The 21,559-nt window shown below is 43.8% G+C and overlaps 1 protein-coding gene across 1 annotated transcript; it reads right to left on the minus strand.

The window, feature by feature from the left end:
* Positions 1-1,075: 1,075 nt before the first annotated feature.
* On the minus strand, positions 1,076-14,832 carry LOC117407705 (E3 ubiquitin-protein ligase TRIM35-like). Its single transcript, XM_059017886.1, has 12 exons — positions 14,175-14,832; positions 12,999-13,094; positions 12,674-12,904; positions 12,277-12,299; positions 12,073-12,191; positions 10,915-11,440; positions 5,647-5,881; positions 3,949-4,044; positions 3,625-3,855; positions 3,229-3,251; positions 3,025-3,143; positions 1,076-2,283 (listed from the first exon to the last, which is right to left on the minus strand). Exons 1-12 carry the CDS (start codon positions 14,577-14,579, stop codon positions 1,745-1,747), a joined length of 2,643 nt encoding a protein of 880 aa, XP_058873869.1. The 5' UTR covers positions 14,580-14,832; the 3' UTR covers positions 1,076-1,744.
* Between the last annotated feature and the right edge of the window lie 6,727 nt (positions 14,833-21,559).

Consider the following 21,559-nt stretch of genomic DNA (forward strand, 5'->3'; position numbering starts at 1 on the left):
CTTGTATTGATCGGAGATCCTTTGCTCTTGTATTGAACGGAGATCCTTTGCTCTTGTATTGAACGGAGTTCCTTTACTCTTGTATTGAACGGAGATCCTTTGCTCTTGTATTGAACGGAGTTCCTTTGCTCTTGTATTGAATGGAGATCCTTTGCTCTTGTATTGAACGCAGTTCCTTTGCTCTTGTATTGAACGGAGATCCTTTGCTCTTGTATTGATCGGAGTTCCTTTGTTCTTGTATTGATCGGAGATCCTTTGCTCTTGTATTGAACGGAGTTCCTTTGCTCTTGTATTGAACGGAGTTCCTTTGCTCTTGTATTGAACGGAGTTCCTTTGCTCTTGTATTGAACGGAGTTCCTTTGCTCTTGTATTGAACGGAGTTCCTTTGCTCTTGTATTGAACGGAGTTCCTTTGCTCTTGTATTGAACGGAGTTCCTTTGCTCTTGTATTGTGCTTGACTGGGCGTGTCAAAGGATAACTGAGATGTCCTGCAGTGTGTTGATGCCATCCTTTCTATTTTGTGGACGAAATATCTTTGTTCTCCAGTTTTAAATTATTGTTAATCCTAAATAAAATGCAAGCATTACACCAGACATTTAGTGTATGCAGAATACAATTTATTTTAAATGTTTAAACACTCTTTTGTGGGCCCAGGAGATGTGAATAGTCCGATTCTCTCATGTGGTGGGAACATCCCACATTAATATTTTTTTAAATCCAGTATTGCACCGACAGCCTTGCAGTGAAAAAATATTTCTCAAGAACAGGCAAGGATAGCCCTCCTAGTTTAGAGAGTGAGAGTCTCCTTTTCTTTATTATCTTTATTCCGTGAGCCACGGAGTGGCTTCTCTACACCTGGAAACGCGTGTCACCGCCAAGCGCCGCCTCACTAACTTTCCTAACCGCACTGCGCCCCTTGGTGGCAGCGACCTGTCAGTACTCCCTTAACTTCATATGCGAATGCTTTCGGATTCCTTCACACAGCTGCTGTGAGCGAGATCCACACGGAGATGGACATACACCCCACACGAGGTCCAAATTAAAATATATACTTTTTATTATTTAAAATAAATCATTCATTAAATCAAAGGGAGGGCAGCGAACCGATCCTTTGTGATCCGGGAGCAGTGATTTGCGGGACCGTTTCACAGCGACCACAAAAGACACACATCCACACGATCACAATGTGCAGCTTCCAAGTTATTACAGCGATACATTTACCAATTAAATGATACAATATCCTGATCGATTCAACAACGCCGCTGACCATCCCAGCAATCATTATTCATTCATTCATTCAACATTGAGGGAGTTATTATTTACAGAGCTTGCAAAGCTGTAGCTGGTATAATACATCAATAGAGCATTGTGTTTAATTGAATATTATTCCAGAATGCATATTCTTTATTCAGTGTTGTTCTTTAACCAGTTGATGTTCTAGTTTTTGTAATTTCTACATGGATTCGAGGCGCTCAGACCAAACACCTGCGTCACGTGACGAGGGAGAAGGGTGGAGGAGGGTGAACATGTTCTGTTAGAATATATTTAATAGTTTTCTAAACATCGTTACATATGTCACTTTGATCATCATTTTCTATTTAAAATGTTTCCGTTCATTTTCAATATTAATAGATAGTCATTATTATTATTATTATTATTATTATTATTATTATTATTATTATTATTATTATTATTATTATTATTATTATTACACATAACTATTGTTTATGCTGAACACATTGGGCTAGTCCACTTTTATAACTGTCTTCACAGGGCACACACAGAGAGGAGCAGAACAGAGAGTCCAGAAACATGGAAACATTCTCTCAGTAAATCTGTGTTTAAAAGTGTAGAGAGGTTTTCTCATATCACTGGAGTCAAAGAATGCCACCTCCCCCCCGTCACAGTCCAGCTGAACTCTGATCTTCTGGGGTTTCTTCTCCACAGTGAGTCGTGTCGGTGGTGAGGTCCATCCCCAGTACTGATCCCCATCCTCCAGGGATATAACCCAGTATCCCGCTTCTGGGTTCCAGGGGTATATCGCATTCCTCTGGCTGGACTCTTTAGTCACACCAAGATACCAGTAAGTACTGCTTCCCAGTTCCACGTCCCAGTAGTGTTTCCCTGAAGTGAACCCCTCAGAGCCCAGCACACAAGCATAGGGATCAAACCGCTCTGGGTTGTCAGGAAGCTGCTGTTTCTCATCACTGAGTCTCACACTTGTTAGATCCTCAGACAGTATCAGGGCAGGGTGTGCTGTGTTGGGATCCAGAGTCACTGGAGCTGACAGGAAATGAAAGACAGGGTTAGAAATGAGAACATCTACCTGCAAGCATTTTAATAAATTACATGCTAAGAATTGTATATTTTTGTCAAATATTATTATTCAATATCAAACATAACTTTTAAAAACGGAAATCCCCTTAAAAATATCAAAGAAACAGCATCTGAACCTGTATAAATCAGATCCATTCACAGCGTGTGTAAACTCAGCTCTGATTGGCTGAGAGGGTGTACAGTATAAAAATGCTGAACTGATGCCCGGCTGGATGATTTGAGTAGATCTCTGGCTCCGGAACTCTGGTCAGTGAGAATTGTAGCTGCTCACAGAGTTCTATTACAGAGCTCTAGAACAGAACACTGTGACACTGCTCAGCACTAATATTCTTAGAGCTCTGGGAGCATTCCAAGACAATGGGCTGAACTCAGAGAAATCTGTGTTCTACTGCAGTGGTTACTTTACAAGGAGTTTCAATGCAGACCAACATGGGATCAGAAAGCCTTTTTCTCTCTTGGAATGCTCTTCCAGCTCACCTCAATACTATGAGCAGCTCACAGTGTTTAATATTGAACTGAGAGATGATCTCTCTGATGGATACAAGTGTATTTGCTACAGGTGTGTACATTTCATTGTGTATTATTATTGATTGTAGAGAGCTGTATCATGCTGCTTACACACATTATGGATTGTGGTTATATGCACACACCCCCCCCCTCCTTTGTGATGCTCCCCACAGGACTCACTGTATTGAACAATCCCCAGCATCTTCTCCAACACTTTGTACTTCAGAGATCCCAGGTGCTCGGCTACATCTATCAGCGCTCCTGAAACACACTGTGGATCCTGCAGTGTGCACTCGGCTCTGCAATCATATTCAGGAGTTAGTGCTGCTCTGTGTTTGCATTCAATACAATACAAGAGAGGAAGACAGGCCACATCTTACATACCTTCTCTGTGTGTCTTTGTACTTCTGAAACAAACAAGGACATGAATTGAGACATTATTAAATCACAAATACCACTTTGATAGAAAACAGCAGCACCGCTGTCCAGCTTTACATTTTGAACTCAGTGTTTTCCATGAACATATTCTCTGGAGCACCAAACCAATGAGACCCCTCTGCTGGTTTGTGGGGCTGGAGGAGGGGCATTTGCTGCCTGTTTTACCCATTTGTGGGGTAAACTTAAGAACAAACAGCAATACAAACCATGCTTGAAAAATGAATGTTAAAAATGAAGTTCAAATGTGTACTGACATAAATGCTTGTAAAGTCCCATTCATAGTGTAGTAGTGAGTGTGCATTCACAATAAGAACATGTCACACACAGTTAAACAATCACTACCTGCAGGAATATGATGTCTTCAGCTTTCATCTCCTCTTCTATCACTCTGATTGTGTCTGAAAGGGATGAGATTTCTCTGGTAAGTTTTTCAATCTTCTCTTTCATGATTCTTCCCTTTTGTTCCTCTTCCCTCCTCAGTGCAGCTATCCTGGCCTTTTCTTCATCTCGTAGAAACTGGTGAAGTTTTTGAAACTCCTCCTTTATCTGCCTCTCTGTTTGCTGGGCTTGTTTCTATACAAGAAAAGGATCATTTTAGAGTTAGTTTGGGTGTCCAGTGAAAATGTATGTTGTGTATTGTTTCAATCACTAATCTAGTTCTCTTACCTTGATGTGCTTTGCTGTTTTATCACACTCGTTTTTAACTTTATTAAAGGATCCCAGCTTGTCCTGCAAGGGCTTCAGCGCAGTCTTGAGTTCTCCCTGAAATGCAATGAAACCCAGAGCTTGCACATCACTGTTAACACATGGCTGGCTAGTAGCAATATGAATGCAGTGTGGGAGAAATCCCCTCAGCACTGGGGTTGCCACTGTGGGCTCTCATAGCAACAAACCCCCTGCTCTGGAGATTTGTGACACATCAATAAAGATTGTGACTGACTGGCAGATTCAAACGTGCTTCCGATATTTAAGAATAGAGATCAGGCAGAAGCGGGCAGCCACATACCTATCAGCCTCAGAGGAGAGAGAGGGTGTAAGAGAGGAGAGGCAGGGTGTAAGAGAGGAGAGGCAGGGTGTAAGAGAGGAGAGGCAGGGCGTAAGAGAGGAGAGACAAGGGATAAGAGAGGAGAGACAGTGGATAAGAGAGGAGAGACACGGGTAAGAGAGGAGGGACACGGGGTAAGAGAGGAGAGGAGGGTAAGAGGAGAGACAGGGGTTAAGAGAGGAGAGAGGGGGTAAGAGAGGAGAGACAGGGGGTAAGAGAGGAGAGGGGGGTAAAACACATGGTGGGTGGGGCAAGTTTGTGTTATATATAGCTGATCTGGATGTTTACTTGAATGGCTCTCTACTGTGAGTTTCTTCCCAATGCTTAAAACTAAGACACAAAGCACGGTACCACTGCTGTTCAATTATCCAGCTTTAATTTCTGAAACAGATAACAATGATATGTGTTTTACAAGCAGTCTCACTCTTATTCACTCACCTACACTGCACTATCAGGTCTAATGTACTAACCCAACCTCCAGTGCACCTGCTGTTGCTCCCTAGTGGCTGGAGGCCGTCATAACTACCTTATATTATTAGATATGAGTTTCAGGTTACTTTCCTCCACAGGACTACTCGGTATAATAACCCAAGCAAAAATACTTGGGGGTGTCTATTCCAAGGTCCCTACACAGGGGTAAGAGAGGAGAGACAGTGTACCGTGCATGAATCTAATATCTTGATGAGTCAGTTATTTATCATGCGGAAATCAAAAGTCACATGACCCCAGTTATGTCACAGTAGAGAATGCTTAACTGACAATGCCCTTAGACTTCTCTGAAGAAGTCAGTGGAAGGATGGGCTCTGAAAGAGTGTGTGATGTAATATATCATTCAGAAGGGCTTGGATCTGAACAGGCGTGCCAGTAGAAAGACCTTGGTGCTGTAATATAATCATCGCTGTCTATAAGCAGACAGTGTGAGGAGGCAATTCAATAGGAAACACAATGCTTGCTTATATAGTCAGCAGTGGAGAGTGAAAGTCAAGGAATAAAGTGTTCACATTGACTGAGTGATTCCCCTCCCCATTCCTGCCCTGCCTGTCTCTGATAGGGGCTGTGTGAGGGTTTATAAGGGTTCAGGTGTGAATTCATTATTGCACACAGACACGCTCCCCTCCCCATTCCTGTACAGCACCACCCCCACTCTGCACCCAGGATCTCTCTCTCTCTCAGTTTCAATGATATTGTAATAGGATTTGTTCTTCGCTCAGACTTGTTGGATCTTGTTGTTTAAACTGCCTCATTATAATAACTCTGTATAATATGCTGTGAAAATAGAATACTGTGTTTACATTTTCACATGAATATTGTTTTTATACCTTATAATCCTGTGCAGCCTCCTGAACAGGACGGAGCTTGTGCTTCTCATGTTTCTCTGAAGTTTGACACACAACACAGACAGCCTCTTTATCATCCACACAGAAGAGCTTCAGTTTCTCATCATGCAGACTGCAGAGTATTCCAGTATGTGCTTTAGAAGCCATAATATTCCTGAGCGTGAAATTGGGTGGACGATCCGAGTTTCCTTCTCTTTCCAGCACTGATCCACAAATGCTTTACAGAAGCTGTGGTTACAATGAAGAGTTACAGGATCCTTGAAAATCTCACAGCAAAGTCCAGAACCTCGAACTTTGTCCCTGCAGATTAGAATCACGAGTCACGAGGCTCCATCAACAGCACTAATTTACCACCGACTTTAACCTGCAGATAACTGATTACTGAGATTCCTGAGTATGCACTCTTTGCATTAACATGTCTAATACAATGTGGTGAAATGCAGCAGTCATGTATGGAACACCTCCACACAAGAGCTGTAGTTTATAATGAAAATAAAAACTCCTCGAAAAGCAAGGAAATTCATCACAGAAAACTATGTTAATGCAGCAGTTAGGGTTGAACTCATCACTACAGAAGCAAGGAAATGTGGCGTTGTTTTTTTCATTTACAAAACATGTGTTTTAATTAGTACTGTAAGCATTTGATCAACTAATCCAAACTACAGGGCGGGTCTTGGGTTATTCTGAACCAATGAACAACAAATCTAAACATTCTCAACGTTTGGGGAGGCGGAGCGTTAGGATTTGATTAGCTCAGTTTAGCCGCTCTCTCATATGCTGTGATAATATTATCCAGTGTCTACCTAATAACCAGCTCTGTGTTGCACACGGATGGGCTGTGTTCTTTGGTTGAGCATCCCATCCATGTGTCCTTATGGGAAGTGACATAAACAGGAGAAGAGTTCCTGGAAACGCTGTGGAGTTAATCATTATGCAGCCTCTCCTTAATGATACCTTGATCTGAGTTACAAGACCAAGCAAAGAGCTTTTCACAAGGGAGCAGCACTGGAACACTGAACACATGACGAGTTCAGCTTCAGCACAGCAATTCATTTTATTAGGGTCTCTCATGAGAACAGGGAGTCTTTTATTCAGATGCCTTCATTGTGACACGCATCGGACCTGGACTCATACTCTCACACTCACCTCATAACACAGGGGTATTCAATTACATTCACTTCAGGGAAACACTGCTGGGAAACACGGGGGAGGGGGGGGGGGTGGGGAGAGCTCACATAGTTGACCACCTGTGATGCGCGTCGATAAGCCCTCCTCGTCCGCCGGTAAAACAAATAAACTACCTGTTGATGCTAATTTCAAACTTGCTGGAGCACAGCGTATTCTCACACAATGTCGAACAACGCTGGAGAAAGGCAGACCTTCGGGCAATATTTAAATACATACAAACTCGTCATTATGCGTGCATTTCACCATCAAAATATGCACAGACCAAGTGAGTTTCATAATGAGGAATAACACAGAGGCACAAAGTCTAAAAATATTCATGTAAGATTCAAGCAACAAGACCACGTGTGAACTACGCTGCAGATCAGATGCACTGTCCTTAGAGGTCTTTTTAAAATAAACACAAATACAATACATCGATCTTCGGCACTAAAATGCTTTCATTGTGTTCGACGCGTTTAATAGGTCTATTCACACTGTATAAATTGTGCTGGTCTCTACAGTAACACAGATCACACTTGAAAACACGTCACACACACCCGTGCTAACCGGGAGAGTTCCGTCTTTCGTTCATTCGTGTGGAGACGCGTTGGGAGACAAAGTTACTGTTTTAAAGACAGCGCGGTACAGCTTGGCATTGGGTAGCAGCTGTTTCTTATTAATACGGGGTTGGTAGATTGTTACATTTATTTCTGATCTCTCTACCTGTCTGTTAAGCTATAATTAGCATCGTTTAACCAGGGGCTGGATTCAATCGAGCTCGGATATTTTGTAGCTCTACGTTCCTTAATAAAAACTGATGGCTTTCCTCTCACTGTGAGGAGGATGCAGTCACTACACGACACGCTGCTGAATTCAAAACATACAGATATCCTGTCTGGAGACACACGGCTTGATGAACTTAACAAATAGCAAACAGGTAGAATTAACAAAGAAACCACTTGAAGTGTTAATTATCTCACGTGTTTGCATTAAAAGGGGCGCTATTTAAATTGCAATGCGGGGATACAGAGCAATGAACCTGTAAGCAATGGAGCGAGTCGCGTTGCTTTTATCTGGGAGTAATTCTTCAGAGTGAAAGACAGATTGAAGTCAGTGTCGTTGTAAATTGATTTGTTTAGATGTTGTTTATATTTGAGTTGTTTTCTCTCTTAGTAGTTTCATCTCTCCCTCCTTTATAAACGTCTTGCGTCCCTCCTCGCCTTCCTTTATAAACGTCTTGCGTCCCTCCTCGCCTTCCTTTATAAACGTCTTGCATCCCTCCTCGTCTTCCTTTTATAAACGTCTCGCGTCCCTCCGCCTTCCTTTTATAAACGTCTTGCGTCCCTCCTCGCCTTCCTTTATAAACGTCTTGCGTCCCTCCTCGCCTTCCTTTTATAAACGTCTTGCGTCCCTCCTCGCCTTCCTTTATAAACGTCTTGCGTCCCTCCTCGCCTTCCTTTATAAACGTCTTGCGTCCCTCCTCGCCTTCCTTTATAAACGTCTTGCGTCCCTCCTCGCCTTCCTTTTATAAACGTCTTGCGTCCCTCCTCGCCTTCCTTTATAAACGTCTTGCGTCCCTCCTCGCCTTCCTTTATAAACGTCTTCAGTTTCTTTTTTTCAATTACAGAATATTCAACTCAAAATGTAACAATCAACAACGATCAATGGAAAAGCTATTTTCTACTGGAAGCTGAAAATGAAACCAGCAGTTTGTCATGCCGTGGCAAGAAACACAGTTATACAGCCATTAAAACAGACGCAAGATTATTATTATTATTATTATTATTATTATTATTATTATTATTATTATTATTATTATTATTATTATTTATTTCTTAGCAGACGCCCTTATCCAGGGCGACTTACAATCGTAAGCAAATACATTTCAAGTGTTACAATACAAGTAATACAATAAGAGCAAGAAATACAATAACTTTTGTTCAAGCAAAGTACAAGTGTGACAAACCACAATTCAATAATACAGTAGATAATAGTGATAGTTACATCAGGATATGATTAAATAGTGATAGTTACATCAGGATATAATTAAATACAAAGTACTGGTTTAAACACTTGGCAGATTACAGTATTCTGAAGTACAGGATTAAATGCAGTAAAATAGGGGGCAGATAAGAGCAAAATAAAGCGCATTTACATGAATGGTGATAGTGTCCCAGGATACAAACAGAGGAGTTCTACAGGTGCTCTTTGAAGAGGTGAGTCTTAAGGAGGCGCCGGAATGTGGTCAGGGACTGGGCAGTCCTGACAGATCACCTTGTTAATCTGCCTTCATTAAAGATTGAACGCCTCTTCTGAGTTCTTACCGAAAACATAAAATGTCACTTTCTACTTGAATCCACACTAAAAATAAACATCTCCCATTCCAAATCCAGTCCCAGCATGAGGGTATAATGGAAATGATGGTGCCTCACTGGCCTGGGCTGCTGCAGTCACAGTTATAAAAGGGCAGAGTGAATAGAAAACAACACGACACAGAGACAGCACCACTACAAACACACTTTAGAGCGCGATTTCTATGGTTTAATTCAATTAAAATCAGCGGCATACAGAGCGGGACTGGTTCTTGCTGCCAGTAAATAGAAACGCAGCGAGGTTATGATTTGTTTATTGAGAGATGTATTGACACATGTTAACAGTGAAATATCCTATCTTCTGGACGGTTTAAATGTGGTTCTGGAGGGTACAGAGATTCATTTGTAATGTTTTGCCATCCCACACAGTTAAACACACAGTTATCATAGCGAAACCAGGGAAGAGACACGTCTTCACCCAGAGACACAGAGACAGGAGGGGCTGGGATGGGTTACCTGGCTCAAGCACTAGATGGCGCTAGCTGCTAGCTCTTCGAGAGAGAGAGAGAGAGAGAGAGAGAGAGAGAGAGAGAGAGAGAGAGAGAGAGAGAGAGAGAGAGAGAGAGAGAGAGAGAGAGAGAGAGAGAGAGAGAGAGAGAGAGAGAGAGAGAGAGACTGTCAAATAATTCACTCTATAATCCACCAAGTATGTAGTAAAAAAAAAAAAAAAAAATAATATTTGTTACAAGTCACTGGATCTTTGACTCTTGTAGCAGCACGGAGGCGCTCCGGTCTGAACGGGTTTGAATCTTAAAGTGCTTCTTCATGTCGCTGTCTTCACCCTTCAACACAGCCGTGAGACTTTCACTGATGAGCCACGGAGTGGCTTCTCTACACCTGGAGACGCGCGTCACCGCCAAGCGCCGCCTCACTAACTTTCCTAACCGCACTGCGCCCCCTGGTGGCAGCGACCTGTCAGTACTCCCTTAACTTCGTATGCGAATGCTTTCGGATTCCTTCACACAGCTGCTGTGAGCGAGATCCACACGGAGATGGACAGACACCCCACACGAGGTCCAAATTAAAATATATACTTTTTATTATTAAAAAAAATCATTCATTAAATCAAAGGGAGGGCAGTAAACCGATCCTTTGTGATCCGGGAGCAGTGATTTGCGGGACCGTTTCACAGCGGCCACAAAAGACACACATCCACACGATCACAATGTGCAGCTTCCAAGTTATTACAGCGATACATTTACCAATTAAATGATACAATATCCTGATCGATTCAACAACGCCGCGGACCAGCCCAGCAATCATTATTCATTCATTCATTCATTCAGCATTGAGGGAGTTATTATTTACAGAGCTTGCAAAGCTGTAGATGGTATAACACATCAATAGAGCATTGTGTTTAATTGAATATTATTCCAGAACGCATATTCTTTATTCAGTGTTGTTCTTTAACCAGTTCATGTTCTAGTTTTTGTAATTGTATTTCTACATGGATTCGAGGCGCTAAGATCAAACACCCGCGTCACGTGACGAGGGAGAGGGGTGGAGGAGGGTGAACATGTTCTGTTAGAATATATTTAATAGTTTTCTAAACATCCTTACATTTGTCACATTGATCATCATTTTCTATTTAAAATGTTTCCGTTCCTTTTCAGTATTAATAGATAGTTATTATTATTATTATTATTATTATTATTATTATTATTATTATTATTATTATTCATACGTATTGTTTATGCTGAACACATTGGGCTAGTCCATTTTTATAACTGTCTTCACAGGGCACACTCTGAGAGCAGCAGAACAGAACCATGGAAACATTCTCTCAGTAAATCTGTGTTTAAAAGTGTAGAGAGGTTTTCTCATATCACTGGAGTCAAAGAATGCCACCTCCCCCCCGTCACAGTCCAGCTGAACTCTGATCTTCTGGGGTTTCTTCTCCACAGTGAGTCGTGTCGGTGGTGAGGTCAATGCCCTGTACTCCCCCTTCTCCAGGGATATAATCCAGTATCCTGCTCCTGGGCTTGTAGAGAATTTCCCTTTCCTCTTGCTGGACACTTTAGTCACACCCAGAGCCCAGTCAGTATTGCTCCCCAGTTCGATGTCCCAGCAGTGTTTCCCTGAAGTGAACCCCTCAGAGCCCAGCACACAAGGCCAGAAATCAAACCGCTCTGGGTTGTCAGGAAGCTGCTGTCTCTCCTTGTTGAGACTCACACTTGTTAGATCCTCAGTCAGTATCAGTCTAGGGTGTGCTGTGTTGGGATCCAGAGTCACTGGAGCTGAGAGAGGAAATGAGAGACAGGGTTAGAAATGAGAACATCTACCTGCAAGCATTTTAATAAATTACATGCTAAGAATTGCATAGTTTTCTTTATAATACACCATCTGAAATATTATTATTCAATATCAAACATAACTTTTAAAAGCAGCTGTTTAAAATGTACCCGTCAAAATGACTACTGCTGGCGGTTCTAGTGTTAAATGAGATCCATTTAAATCTAAATCACAGAGCTCTAGAACAGAACACTGTGACACTGCTCAGCACTAACATTCTTAGAGCTCTGGGAGCATTCCAAGACAATGGGCTGAACTCAGAGAAGTCTGTGTTCTACTGCAGTGGTTTCTTTACAAGGAGTTTCAATGCAGACCAGCATGGGATCAGAAAGCCTTTTGCTCTCTTGAAATGCTCTTCCAGCTCACCTCAATACTATGAGCAGCTCACAGTGTTTAATATTGAACTGAGAGATGATCTCTCTGATGGATACAACTGTATTTGCTACAGGTGTGTACATTTCATTGTGTATTATTATTGATTGTAGAGAGCTGTATCTTGCTGCTTACACACATTGTGGATTGTGGTTATATGCACCCCCCCCCCCCCCTCCTTTGTGATGCTCGCCACAGGACTCACTGTATTGAACAATCCCCAGCATCTTCTCCCACACTTTGTACTTCAGAGAGCCCAGGTGCTCGGCTACATCTATCAGCGCTCCTGAAACACACTGTGGATCCTGCAGTGTGCACTCGTCTCTGCAATCATATTCAGGAGTTAGTGCTGCTCTGTGTTTGCATTCAATACAATACAAGACCGGAAGACAGGCCACATCTTACATACCTTCTCTGTGTGTCTTTGTACTTCTGAAACAAACAAGGACATGAATGGAGACATTATTAAAACACAAATACCACTTTGATAGAAAACAGCAGCACCGCTGTCCAGCTTTACATTATGAACTCAGTGTTTATTCATGAACATATTCTCTGGAGCACCAAACCAATGAGACCCCTCTGCTGGTTTGTGGGGCTGGAGGAGGGGCATTTGCTGCCTGTTTTACCCATTTGTGGGGTAAACTTAAGAACAAACAGCAATACAAACCATGCTTGAAAAATGAATGTTAAAAATGAAGTTCAAATGTGTACTGACATAAATGCTTGAAAAGTCCCATTCATAGTGTAGTAGTGAGTGTGCATTCACAATAAGAACATGTCACACATAGTTAAACAATCACTACCTGCAGGAAGAAGATGTCTTCAGCTTCCATCTCCTCTTCTATCTCTCTGATTGTGTCTGAAAGGGATGAGATTTCTCTTGTAAGTTTTTCAATCTTCTCTTTCATGATTCTTCCCTTTTGTTCCTCTTCCCTCCTCAGTGCAGCTATCCTGGCCTTTTCTTCATCTCGTAGAAACTGGTGAAGTTTCTCAAACTCCTCCTTTACCTGCCTCTCTGTTTGCTGGGCTTGTTTCTATACAAGAAAAGGGATCACTTTAGAGTTAGTTTGGGTGTCCAGTGAAAATGTATGTTGTGTATTGTTTCAATCACTAATCTAGTTCTCTTACCTTGATGTGCTCTGCTGTTTCATCACATTCGTTTTTAACTTCATTAAAGGTTTTCAGCTTGTCCTGCAAGGGCTTCAGCGCAGTCTTGAGTTCTCCCTGAAATGCAATGAAACCCAGAGCTTGCACATCACTGTTAACACATGGCTGGCTAGTTGCAATATGAATGCAGTGTGTGAGAAATCCCCTCAGCACTGGGGCTGCCACTGGGGGCTCTCATAGCAACAAAACCCCCGCTCTGGAGATTTGTGACGCATCAATAAAGATTCTGACTGACTGATATTTAAGAATGGAGATGAGGCAGAAGCGGACAGCCACAGCCTTATCAGCCTCAGAGGAGAGAGAGGGTGTAAGAGAGGAGAGAGGGTGTAAGAGAGGATACACAGTGGATAAGAGAGGAGAGAGGGGGGTAAGAGAGGAGAGAGGGGGTAAGAGAGGAGAGACAGGGGGCAAGAGAGGAGCCAGGGGGTAAGAGAGGAGAGCCAGGGGGTAAGAGAGGAGACACAGGGGGTAAGAGAGGAGACACAGTGCACTGTGCATGAATCTAATATCTTGAAGAGTCAGTTATTTATCATGCGGAAATCAAAAGTCACATCACCCCAGTTATGTCACAGTAGAGAATAGTTAACTGACAACGCCCTTAGACTTCTCTGAAGAAGTCAGTGCAAGGGTGGGCTCTGAAAGAGTGTGTGAAGGGCTTGGATCTGAACAGGCGTGCCAGTAGAAAGACCTTGGTGCTGTTATAGAATCATCGCTGTCTATAAGCAGACAGTGTGAGGAGGCAATTCAATAGGAAACACAATGCTTGCTTATATAGTCAGCAGTGGAGAGTGAAAGTCAAGGAATAAAGTGTTCACATTGACACAGTGATTCCCCTCCCCATTCCTGCCCTGCCTGTCTCTGGTAGGGGCTGTGTGAGGGTTTATAAGGGTTCAGGTGTGAATTCATTATTGCACACAGACACGCTCCCCTCCCCATTCCTGTACAGCACCACCCCCACTCTGCACCCAGGATCTCTCTCGCTCTGTGTTAGTTTCAATGATATTGTAATAGGATTTGTTTTTCACTCAGACTTGTTGGATCTTGTTGTTTAAACTGCCTCATTATAATAACTCTGTATAATATGCTGTGAAAAGAGAATACCGCGTTTACATTTTCACATGAATATTGTTTCCATACCTTATAATCCTGTGCAGCCTCCTGAACAGGACGGAGCTTGTGATTCTCATGTTTCTTTGAAGTTTGACACACAACACAGACAGCCTCTTTATCATCCACACAGAACAGCTTCAGTTTTTCCTCATGCAGACTGCAGAGTATTCCAGTAGGTGCTGGAGGATTCTGACTGCGTTCCTTTAAGAAGGACTCCACAATATTCCTGAGCTTGAAATCCACAGGAAGCTCCTCCATTGAACTCCTCGTTCTGCACACGAGACACTCCCGAGCTCTCTTCTCTTTCCAGCACAGATAAAGACATGCTTTACAGAAGCTGTGGTTACAATGAAGAGTTACGGGATCCTTGAAAATCTCACAGCACACAGCACAGGAAAGATCTGCCTCCAGAGGAGAAGTGTTTGCTGCCATTTCTGCACAAAGCCGCTCCTGCCTTGCTCTCTGTAAGGACCTGCAGATTAGAATCACGAGTCAGCAGTCATGAGGCTCCATTAGCAGCACTACCTTACCACTGACTTTAACCTGCAGAGAAGTTTATTTTGTAGAATTGGTAAGTCTGCACTCTTTTCATTAACATGTCTAATACAATGTGGTGAAATGCAGCAGTCATGTATGGAACACCTCCACACAAGAGCTGTAGTTTATAATGAAAATAAAAACTCCTCGAAAAGCAAAAAAACTACATTAATGCAGAAGTTACGGTTGAACTCATTGCCACAGAAGGAAGGAAATGTGACGTTGGTGTTTTTAATTTACAAAACATGTGATTTAATTAGTGCTCTCAGCTTTGATCAACTAATCCAAACTACAACCCTGTGAACTCCACACTGGCTATGATGTGCTGGGGGAGGTGGGGATGTCTTCACTGTGTCTCTGTGCAGGGCTGGTCTGTTCAGAGTGCTAATCTAGGGGAGGTGGGGATGTCTTCACTGTGTCTCTTTGCAGGGCTGGTCTGTTCAGAGTGCTAATCTAGGGGAGGTGGGGATGTCTTCACTGTGTCTCTGTGCAGGGCTGGTCTGTTCAGAGTGCTAATCTAGGGGAGGTGGGGATGTCTTCACTGTGTCTCTGTGCAGGGCTGGTCTGTTCAGAGTGCTAATCTAGGGGAGGTGGGGATGTCTTCACTGTGTCTCTGTGCAGGGCTGGTCTGTTCACAATGGGCACCTGTCACACAAACCTGCAGTGCATCGCCGAACACACAGAACAATAAATATACTAAATGGTGGATTTGTATATTTCTCAGAAATATTTTCAGAACAGAACATGTGTTTTTTTTTACAAATGAACAGTGAATCCACACAAAACATCGTGAGGCATGGAGAGTTTTAATTAATAATCGCCCTCGCTAGAGTTTTCATAAGCAGTGCTCCGTCACAAGCACAATATAGCATATTAAAAGCATTGTAAAGCACAGAGAGGTCTGGTAAAGCCTAGGGAAGCATTGTAAAGCACAGAGAGGTCTGGTAAAGCATAGGGCAGCATTGTAAAGCACAGAGAGGTCTGGTAAAGCATAGGGAAGCATTGTAAAGCACAGAGAGGTCTGGTAAAGCATAGGGAAGCATTGTAAAGCCCTTGGTAGCCCATACTCCTCTCTCTCTGTGTTAAGGCACGTGTCACGTGTCTTCCCTCAGTCTGAAATTACGTTTAAACATTCCAAAGTAGACTTGGTGGCTAACCCTTAACCTAACCCTCACTCTATTCCAGTTTGAGATGTTTAAATGTAATTCAGTCTATGGCTATTGCATGGTAATAAACCATTTATAATGTTTTATTAACACTCTATAACATAGTTATTAAGCATCTATTATATATTTATACAGCATTGATAAGCAGCTCCTTACTATAAAGTGTAAGTCTCGTTTTTTAAGAAGGGAGGGGCATGAGACAGGAGGACTTTTGTTCCGGGCGTCACTAAAGCTGAAACTTCACTCAGTGACCCCTGCACACGAAACCCCTCCTCCCCTAGCTTGCTTACCAGGACTGCCTCCGTTAAGAATATGACGAGAGCTTCATAATAATTAATATTATTATTGCTGTTATTAGTTATTAGTCGTGTTATTTATTGTTGTAATTTTCTACTTCGTGATATTGCAGGCTTCTCTCTGTCTCACCCGACATGTAAAGTGCTTTGAGAGACTGTGCTATGAAAGGCGCTATATGCATAAAATAAATTGAAACTGGAGTACAGATGAGACTTCCAGCCCAGCACAGCATCCAGGAGCTGAGTTCAGTCCGGGTTCAACTCCTAGAACGCTGGCTCTGCTCTTCTGCACCACCTTCCTGACTCATTGTGTGTTTTTATATTTTTATTAAAGGCTTCAGCACATTCGCAGAGTCGCAGGGAGAGTTTCAGAGCAGGAGATCAGTTCAGATTTTTAACACCTTATTAGGTCTGTTGCAAACAGGAAGTGAGCACCAGCCACAATACTAGCGAGCAACTTCCTGTAAAGAAAGGGGGTCAGAGAGGGGGAGAGGAGAGAGGAGAGAGGGGGTGGGGGAGGAGAGGAGTGAGAGGGGGGTGGGGGAGGAGAAGAGAGAGAGGGGGTTTGGGAGGAGAGGAGAGAGGGGGTGGGGGAGGAGAGGAGAGAGAGGGGGGTGGGGGAGGAGAGGAGAGAGAGAGGGGGGTGGGGGAGGAGAGGAGAGAGAGAGGGGGTGGGGGAGGAGAAGAGAGAGAGGGGGTGGGGAGGAGAAGAGAGAGGGGGTGGGGGAGGAGAGGAGAGAGAGAGGGGTGGGGGAGGAGAGGAGAGGAGAGGAGAGGGGTAGTTTGCCTGCTACTTGACATTAGGATCATATTAAAAATTACACAAACATTTCAATGATTTTAACTCTGATCAAGGAAGGAAGAAGCCATTTTCAAACAAAGTCAGGGTCTGTCTAAGCGAGTGTAAGAGTTTCACTGAGATCTCTAAAGAAGATCTCGACTTTCTTTTAGTTTGGATTTTGTATCGCCTTGTTTGTCTGTTACAGACAGGAAGTGAGTGTCGACATCAAAGCCAGCGAGCGGGGAGGGAGAGAGAGAGCAAGAGGAGAGGAGAGAAAGAGAGAGAGAAGAGGCGCCATTTTTCTAAAAACAGTCGAATAAAAATCCTGGAATACTCTCTGGGCAATTGTGCTGAAACAATGAAAGAGAGAGAGAGAGAGAGAGAGAGAGAGAGAGAGAGAGAGAGAGAGAGAGAGAGAGAGAGAGAGAGGCTCCTACCTCGTTGTCTTGTCCACACGGCCGCACTGCAATGTCCTCTGAGCACTGACAGGAAATCAACGTCCTCTGAGCGCTGACAGGAAATCAACGTCCTCTGAGCGCTGACAGGAAATCAACGTTCTCTCAGCGCTGACAGGAAATAAACGTTCTCTCAGCGCTGACAGGAAATAAACGTCCTCTCAGCGCTGATAGGATCTTATGACACACAGGAAGTGAAAAATCCCCACCCCACGCCAAACTGCAACATAGTTCTCAAGTAACTTATTGAAATCACTGGAGCACTGACCATCTTTAAAATCCATTCTCTCACCTCTTATTAGCTTTATTAACAGGATCACTGGCCCCTCCCTTTAAAGGAGCGCTGACCATCTTTAAAATCCATTCTCTCACCTCTTATTAGCTTTATTAACAGGATCACTGGCCCCTCCCTTTAAAGGAGCGCTGACCATCTATAAAATCCATTCTCTCCCCTCTTATTAGCTTAACCTTCAGTTGGTGCTCAATGTTAAACCCCTAGCTTTGCCCTTTAATAACTTTGCTGTGTTTTGTCGGAATTGCCCACAGATTTGCCTGTTCCATTGACCTGCAATGTTGTGAAAGCGTGGAGAGTTTCATGACGTCACCTTGTGTGGTTTCTGAGATCTGGAGACCCGTTTCTTAGTAAGAGTTCCCTTTGTTCCTTCCTATACTTATCATGGGTTTGTTCGTGTGTTTTTTGCTCTCATGTAAGGCTACACGGTGCTGAATTTCTGCACAGTATAGAGTACGGTACACGCGGTCTGTGCTGAGGGAGGGTCTTTCGAGGGTTCGGTGAAAAAATATGAAACGGTTCCAGAGTTATTAATAATAAAAATAACCGCCTAGCATCCGGGACTTTGTTCAATCCTCTTAGCGAGGAATCCCGCCCCTGCACGTCAGCCACTCTGGGATATGTAGTTCTGGGGGTGCCTGTAAACAATGCAATCACATAGACACGCGCTCCCGTTTGAACTACAGTGCCCAGAATGCATACGAAACGCGTCAGTCAGTGATACAAGGTGAAGGAGCATTTATATATATACTGTACAGAGAGTCTGCGGAGCGCCACTTCATGCGAGGGCGGTAATCAATAACTTAGTGACACGTTTCACCCCTTCCTATTGGACGCACCCGGTACGTTCTCAAAAGCAGTCGCTCAGCGCCGCCTAGCGTATCGGTCACGACCTCATATACATTGTGAACCTGCGTCTCTCTTCTGAAGGATGTTCTGTGTGTGTGTGTCTATGGAGTCAGCAGAAAACCGTACCTGAGACCAAAAGTGAAAAATAACAATAACTCTTTAATTATTCTTTTTGAAAGGAGAACAGAAAATAAAAACGAAACAGACAAAGGTTCGAGGCGTTGCTGTCAGTCCACTTATTGCAGCTCCTTATTCGTTGGCATTTTCGCTGTGTTCTCTATGTTCCTTTTTCAGATTTTCCACGAACAACCAACAGATGGCGCTGCGCGGTCGGGACGAGCAGGTTGGTCGCACACTCTGTCTATGGTGTCCTCGGTCGCCCTCTGTTGTTCGCTTGGAGTACTGCACCGTAACTGTTCCCAGCAGAGCTTAAATGGAGACAGAACAGGAAACGCTGCTGCTCAGCTCAGCTCAGTATTTTTCCTCTAGAGGTTGCAGGAAGCTCGCGTTCCAAACCATTCCTTTCGAAGTTGTGAATAAAGCTTATTTTTAAACCCCGTTGACTCGTCTGGGTTTTTTTATCTTGTCTGTATTCAGGTAACCTCTCCCAACTGATTTCCTTTTTAAGCAGAAATGGAGCCGACTTGAGCAGCGTGCCTCGTTCCACCCTCGTCTTGTGCTGTTATAGTTTTTATATTATATTATATTATATATTTATATTATATTATATATTTATATTATATTCTATATTTTTTTCTTGTTCCGACTCTGTCTGTATCTCCTCCACGCTGCCCCCTCCTCTGACTCGGGTGCTCAGCTGGCAGTGATCAGCTTCGCAGGGGCTTCTGGGATTTGTAGTGTCTAGCTGTCTCCTGACATTTCCTGACTACAGGTATATATATATATTAGCGATCCAAAGTACTGGCACACACATGCATAGCTATGACACACACGGTTTTGCTGTTGTGTATTTTTATGAACACATTTAGGTTCATTTTTTATTCTTGAATTATATTTTCGGTTGTGCATGAATAAAACAACGATATAGATATGATTCTTTGTCCTGACATGAAACGTTTCTCAAATGAGGCCTTTAAGGTCATTCACGGCTATTTTCTTCATTAATAATGCGCGTTATTCAACACATGGGGCGACTTTAAACCTCCCTCATTCATCACCCCGCTCTTCTCCAGCTGGTCTGAACAACCTCGCCTGCTGCTGTTGCGAGATTTCTGACAGAAAACATAGTGACCTCGTTCTTCAAAACAAGCCTAAACAAGCCCAAAACAAGCGCAACCCGTGTTAGTCTCTCAACCGCCTTTCAAAACAAGCCCAATTCCGCTTATTATAAGCGGACTGAGTAACGATAGGTTGCGGATGCAACCCCGGTTCCCTGAAAGAGAAAATAACCATCAACATGAGATATTGCCGTCAGGCAGCACCGGTAGGCTGAGCTTTTATAGCAAAGCTGCCGATAGGCCCCCACGCCAGCTGCAGTGTAAGCCCGCCCCCCTGGGAGCTTACTTAACTGCGCGCGTGGGGATGCACTTCCTCTTTTGCTCTTCAGGCCGTGAAGGCTACCGGAGCGACCTCGCAGCTTGATGGTTATTTTCTCTTTCAGGGAACCGGGGTTGCATCCGCAACCTATCGTTCCCTTTCAAGTCGAAAATAACCATCAAGGTATGGGAACAGTGTACCCAAGCCGTCGTGAGGGAGGATTCTCGGCAGTAGGACAGACTTACATCATAACGCAACTGCGTAGGCAGTACATCTAGGCATATGCGGAGCTGCGCCTCAGCGTCTATGCTCGTAATGACACCTGTCTTAAAGGTGGAACAGTCAACACCATGCTATCTACCACTCTATACGTCCGCATCCTGAGGCGTCATAGAGTGTAAAACAGATGCTCCAAACAGTGGAGCAGAGGAATCCAGTACATTTAACCTGTAAAACCTCATGAAAGTATGCGGCGTAGCCCAACTGGCTGCCGCGCAAATATCAGACACCGGCACCCCTCGAAAGAGGGCCCAGGATGTCGCCATACCCCTGGTAGAATGCGCCTTCAACTGCCCTGGTGGCGGAAGGCCTGCAGATTCATACGCTAATTTAATAGCATCCACTATCCAGTGGGAAAGGCGCTGTTTAGACAGCGGCTGACCCAAAGATCTAGAACCATGGCATATGAACAACTGTTCTGTCTGCCTCACAGTCCTTGTGTGGTCAATATAACACCTCAATGCCCTCACGGGGCAGAGCATGTGTAACCGCTCTTCCTCTGGGGAAGAAAAAGGAGGAGGATGGAACGCCATCAACTCGACTGACTGGTTCATGTGGAACGGGGATATAACCTTTGGTAAAAAGGCCGGATTAGGGCGCATGGAGACCTTAGAACCGTCTCCTGCAAAACGAGTACAAGAAGGATGCACTGAAAGTGCATGTGACTCGCTCACGCATTTTGCTGATACCACAGCCAGCAAAAATGCAGTCTTAATAGATATGAGCTTCATATCCACGCTGTGGAGAGGCTCAAATGGTGCCTTGGTAAGGGCTTCTAGCACCACATCAAGGCTCCAAGACGGTAAACTGGTCATTCTTGGAGGCCGCAAGCGTCTTGCGCCTTTCAGAAACTGAGATGCCAAAAAATGGCAACCAGGTGATAAACCGTCAATGCGTACATGACAAGCCGAAATGGCGGCTAAATACACTTTAAGTGTAGAAGGAGATTTCCCTTCATCCAGCAGTTTCTGCAGAAACTGCAATATTACTGCCATAGGACAGGAGACTGGGTCGTGGCTCTCAGCCAGACACCAACTCTGAAACAACTGCCACTTATACGCATACTGCGACCTAGTAGAGGGCGCTCTCGCACTCTGGATGGTCGATATAACTGCAGTCGAAAGCCCTAAGGCTGACAGGCGCTCCCGCTCAGGGGCCAAGCCCATAACTGCATGAGTTTGGGGTTCGGATGCCAAAGCTCTCCTTGAGCTTGGGACAACAGTTCCGCTCGCAGAGGGAGCTCCCTCGGGCGGCCGTGCA

This window comes from Acipenser ruthenus, chromosome 58 (genome assembly GCF_902713425.1).
Source record: "Acipenser ruthenus chromosome 58, fAciRut3.2 maternal haplotype, whole genome shotgun sequence".
Taxonomy (NCBI): Eukaryota; Metazoa; Chordata; class Actinopteri; order Acipenseriformes; family Acipenseridae; genus Acipenser; species Acipenser ruthenus.

Excerpts from the sequence above, each read along its gene's own strand:
- LOC117407705 (XM_059017886.1), bottom strand. The coding sequence starts at position 14,579 with ATGGCAGCAAACACTTCTCCTCTGGAGGCAGATCTTTCCTGTGCTGTG. Across the intron at positions 3,856-3,948 it reads AAACAGCAAAGCACATCAAG|AAACAAGCCCAGCAAACAGA; the intron begins GTAAGAGAACTA and ends TTTCTTGTATAG. Across the intron at positions 3,144-3,228 it reads TACAAAGACACACAGAGAAG|AGCCGAGTGCACACTGCAGG; the intron begins GTATGTAAGATG and ends ATATGATTGCAG.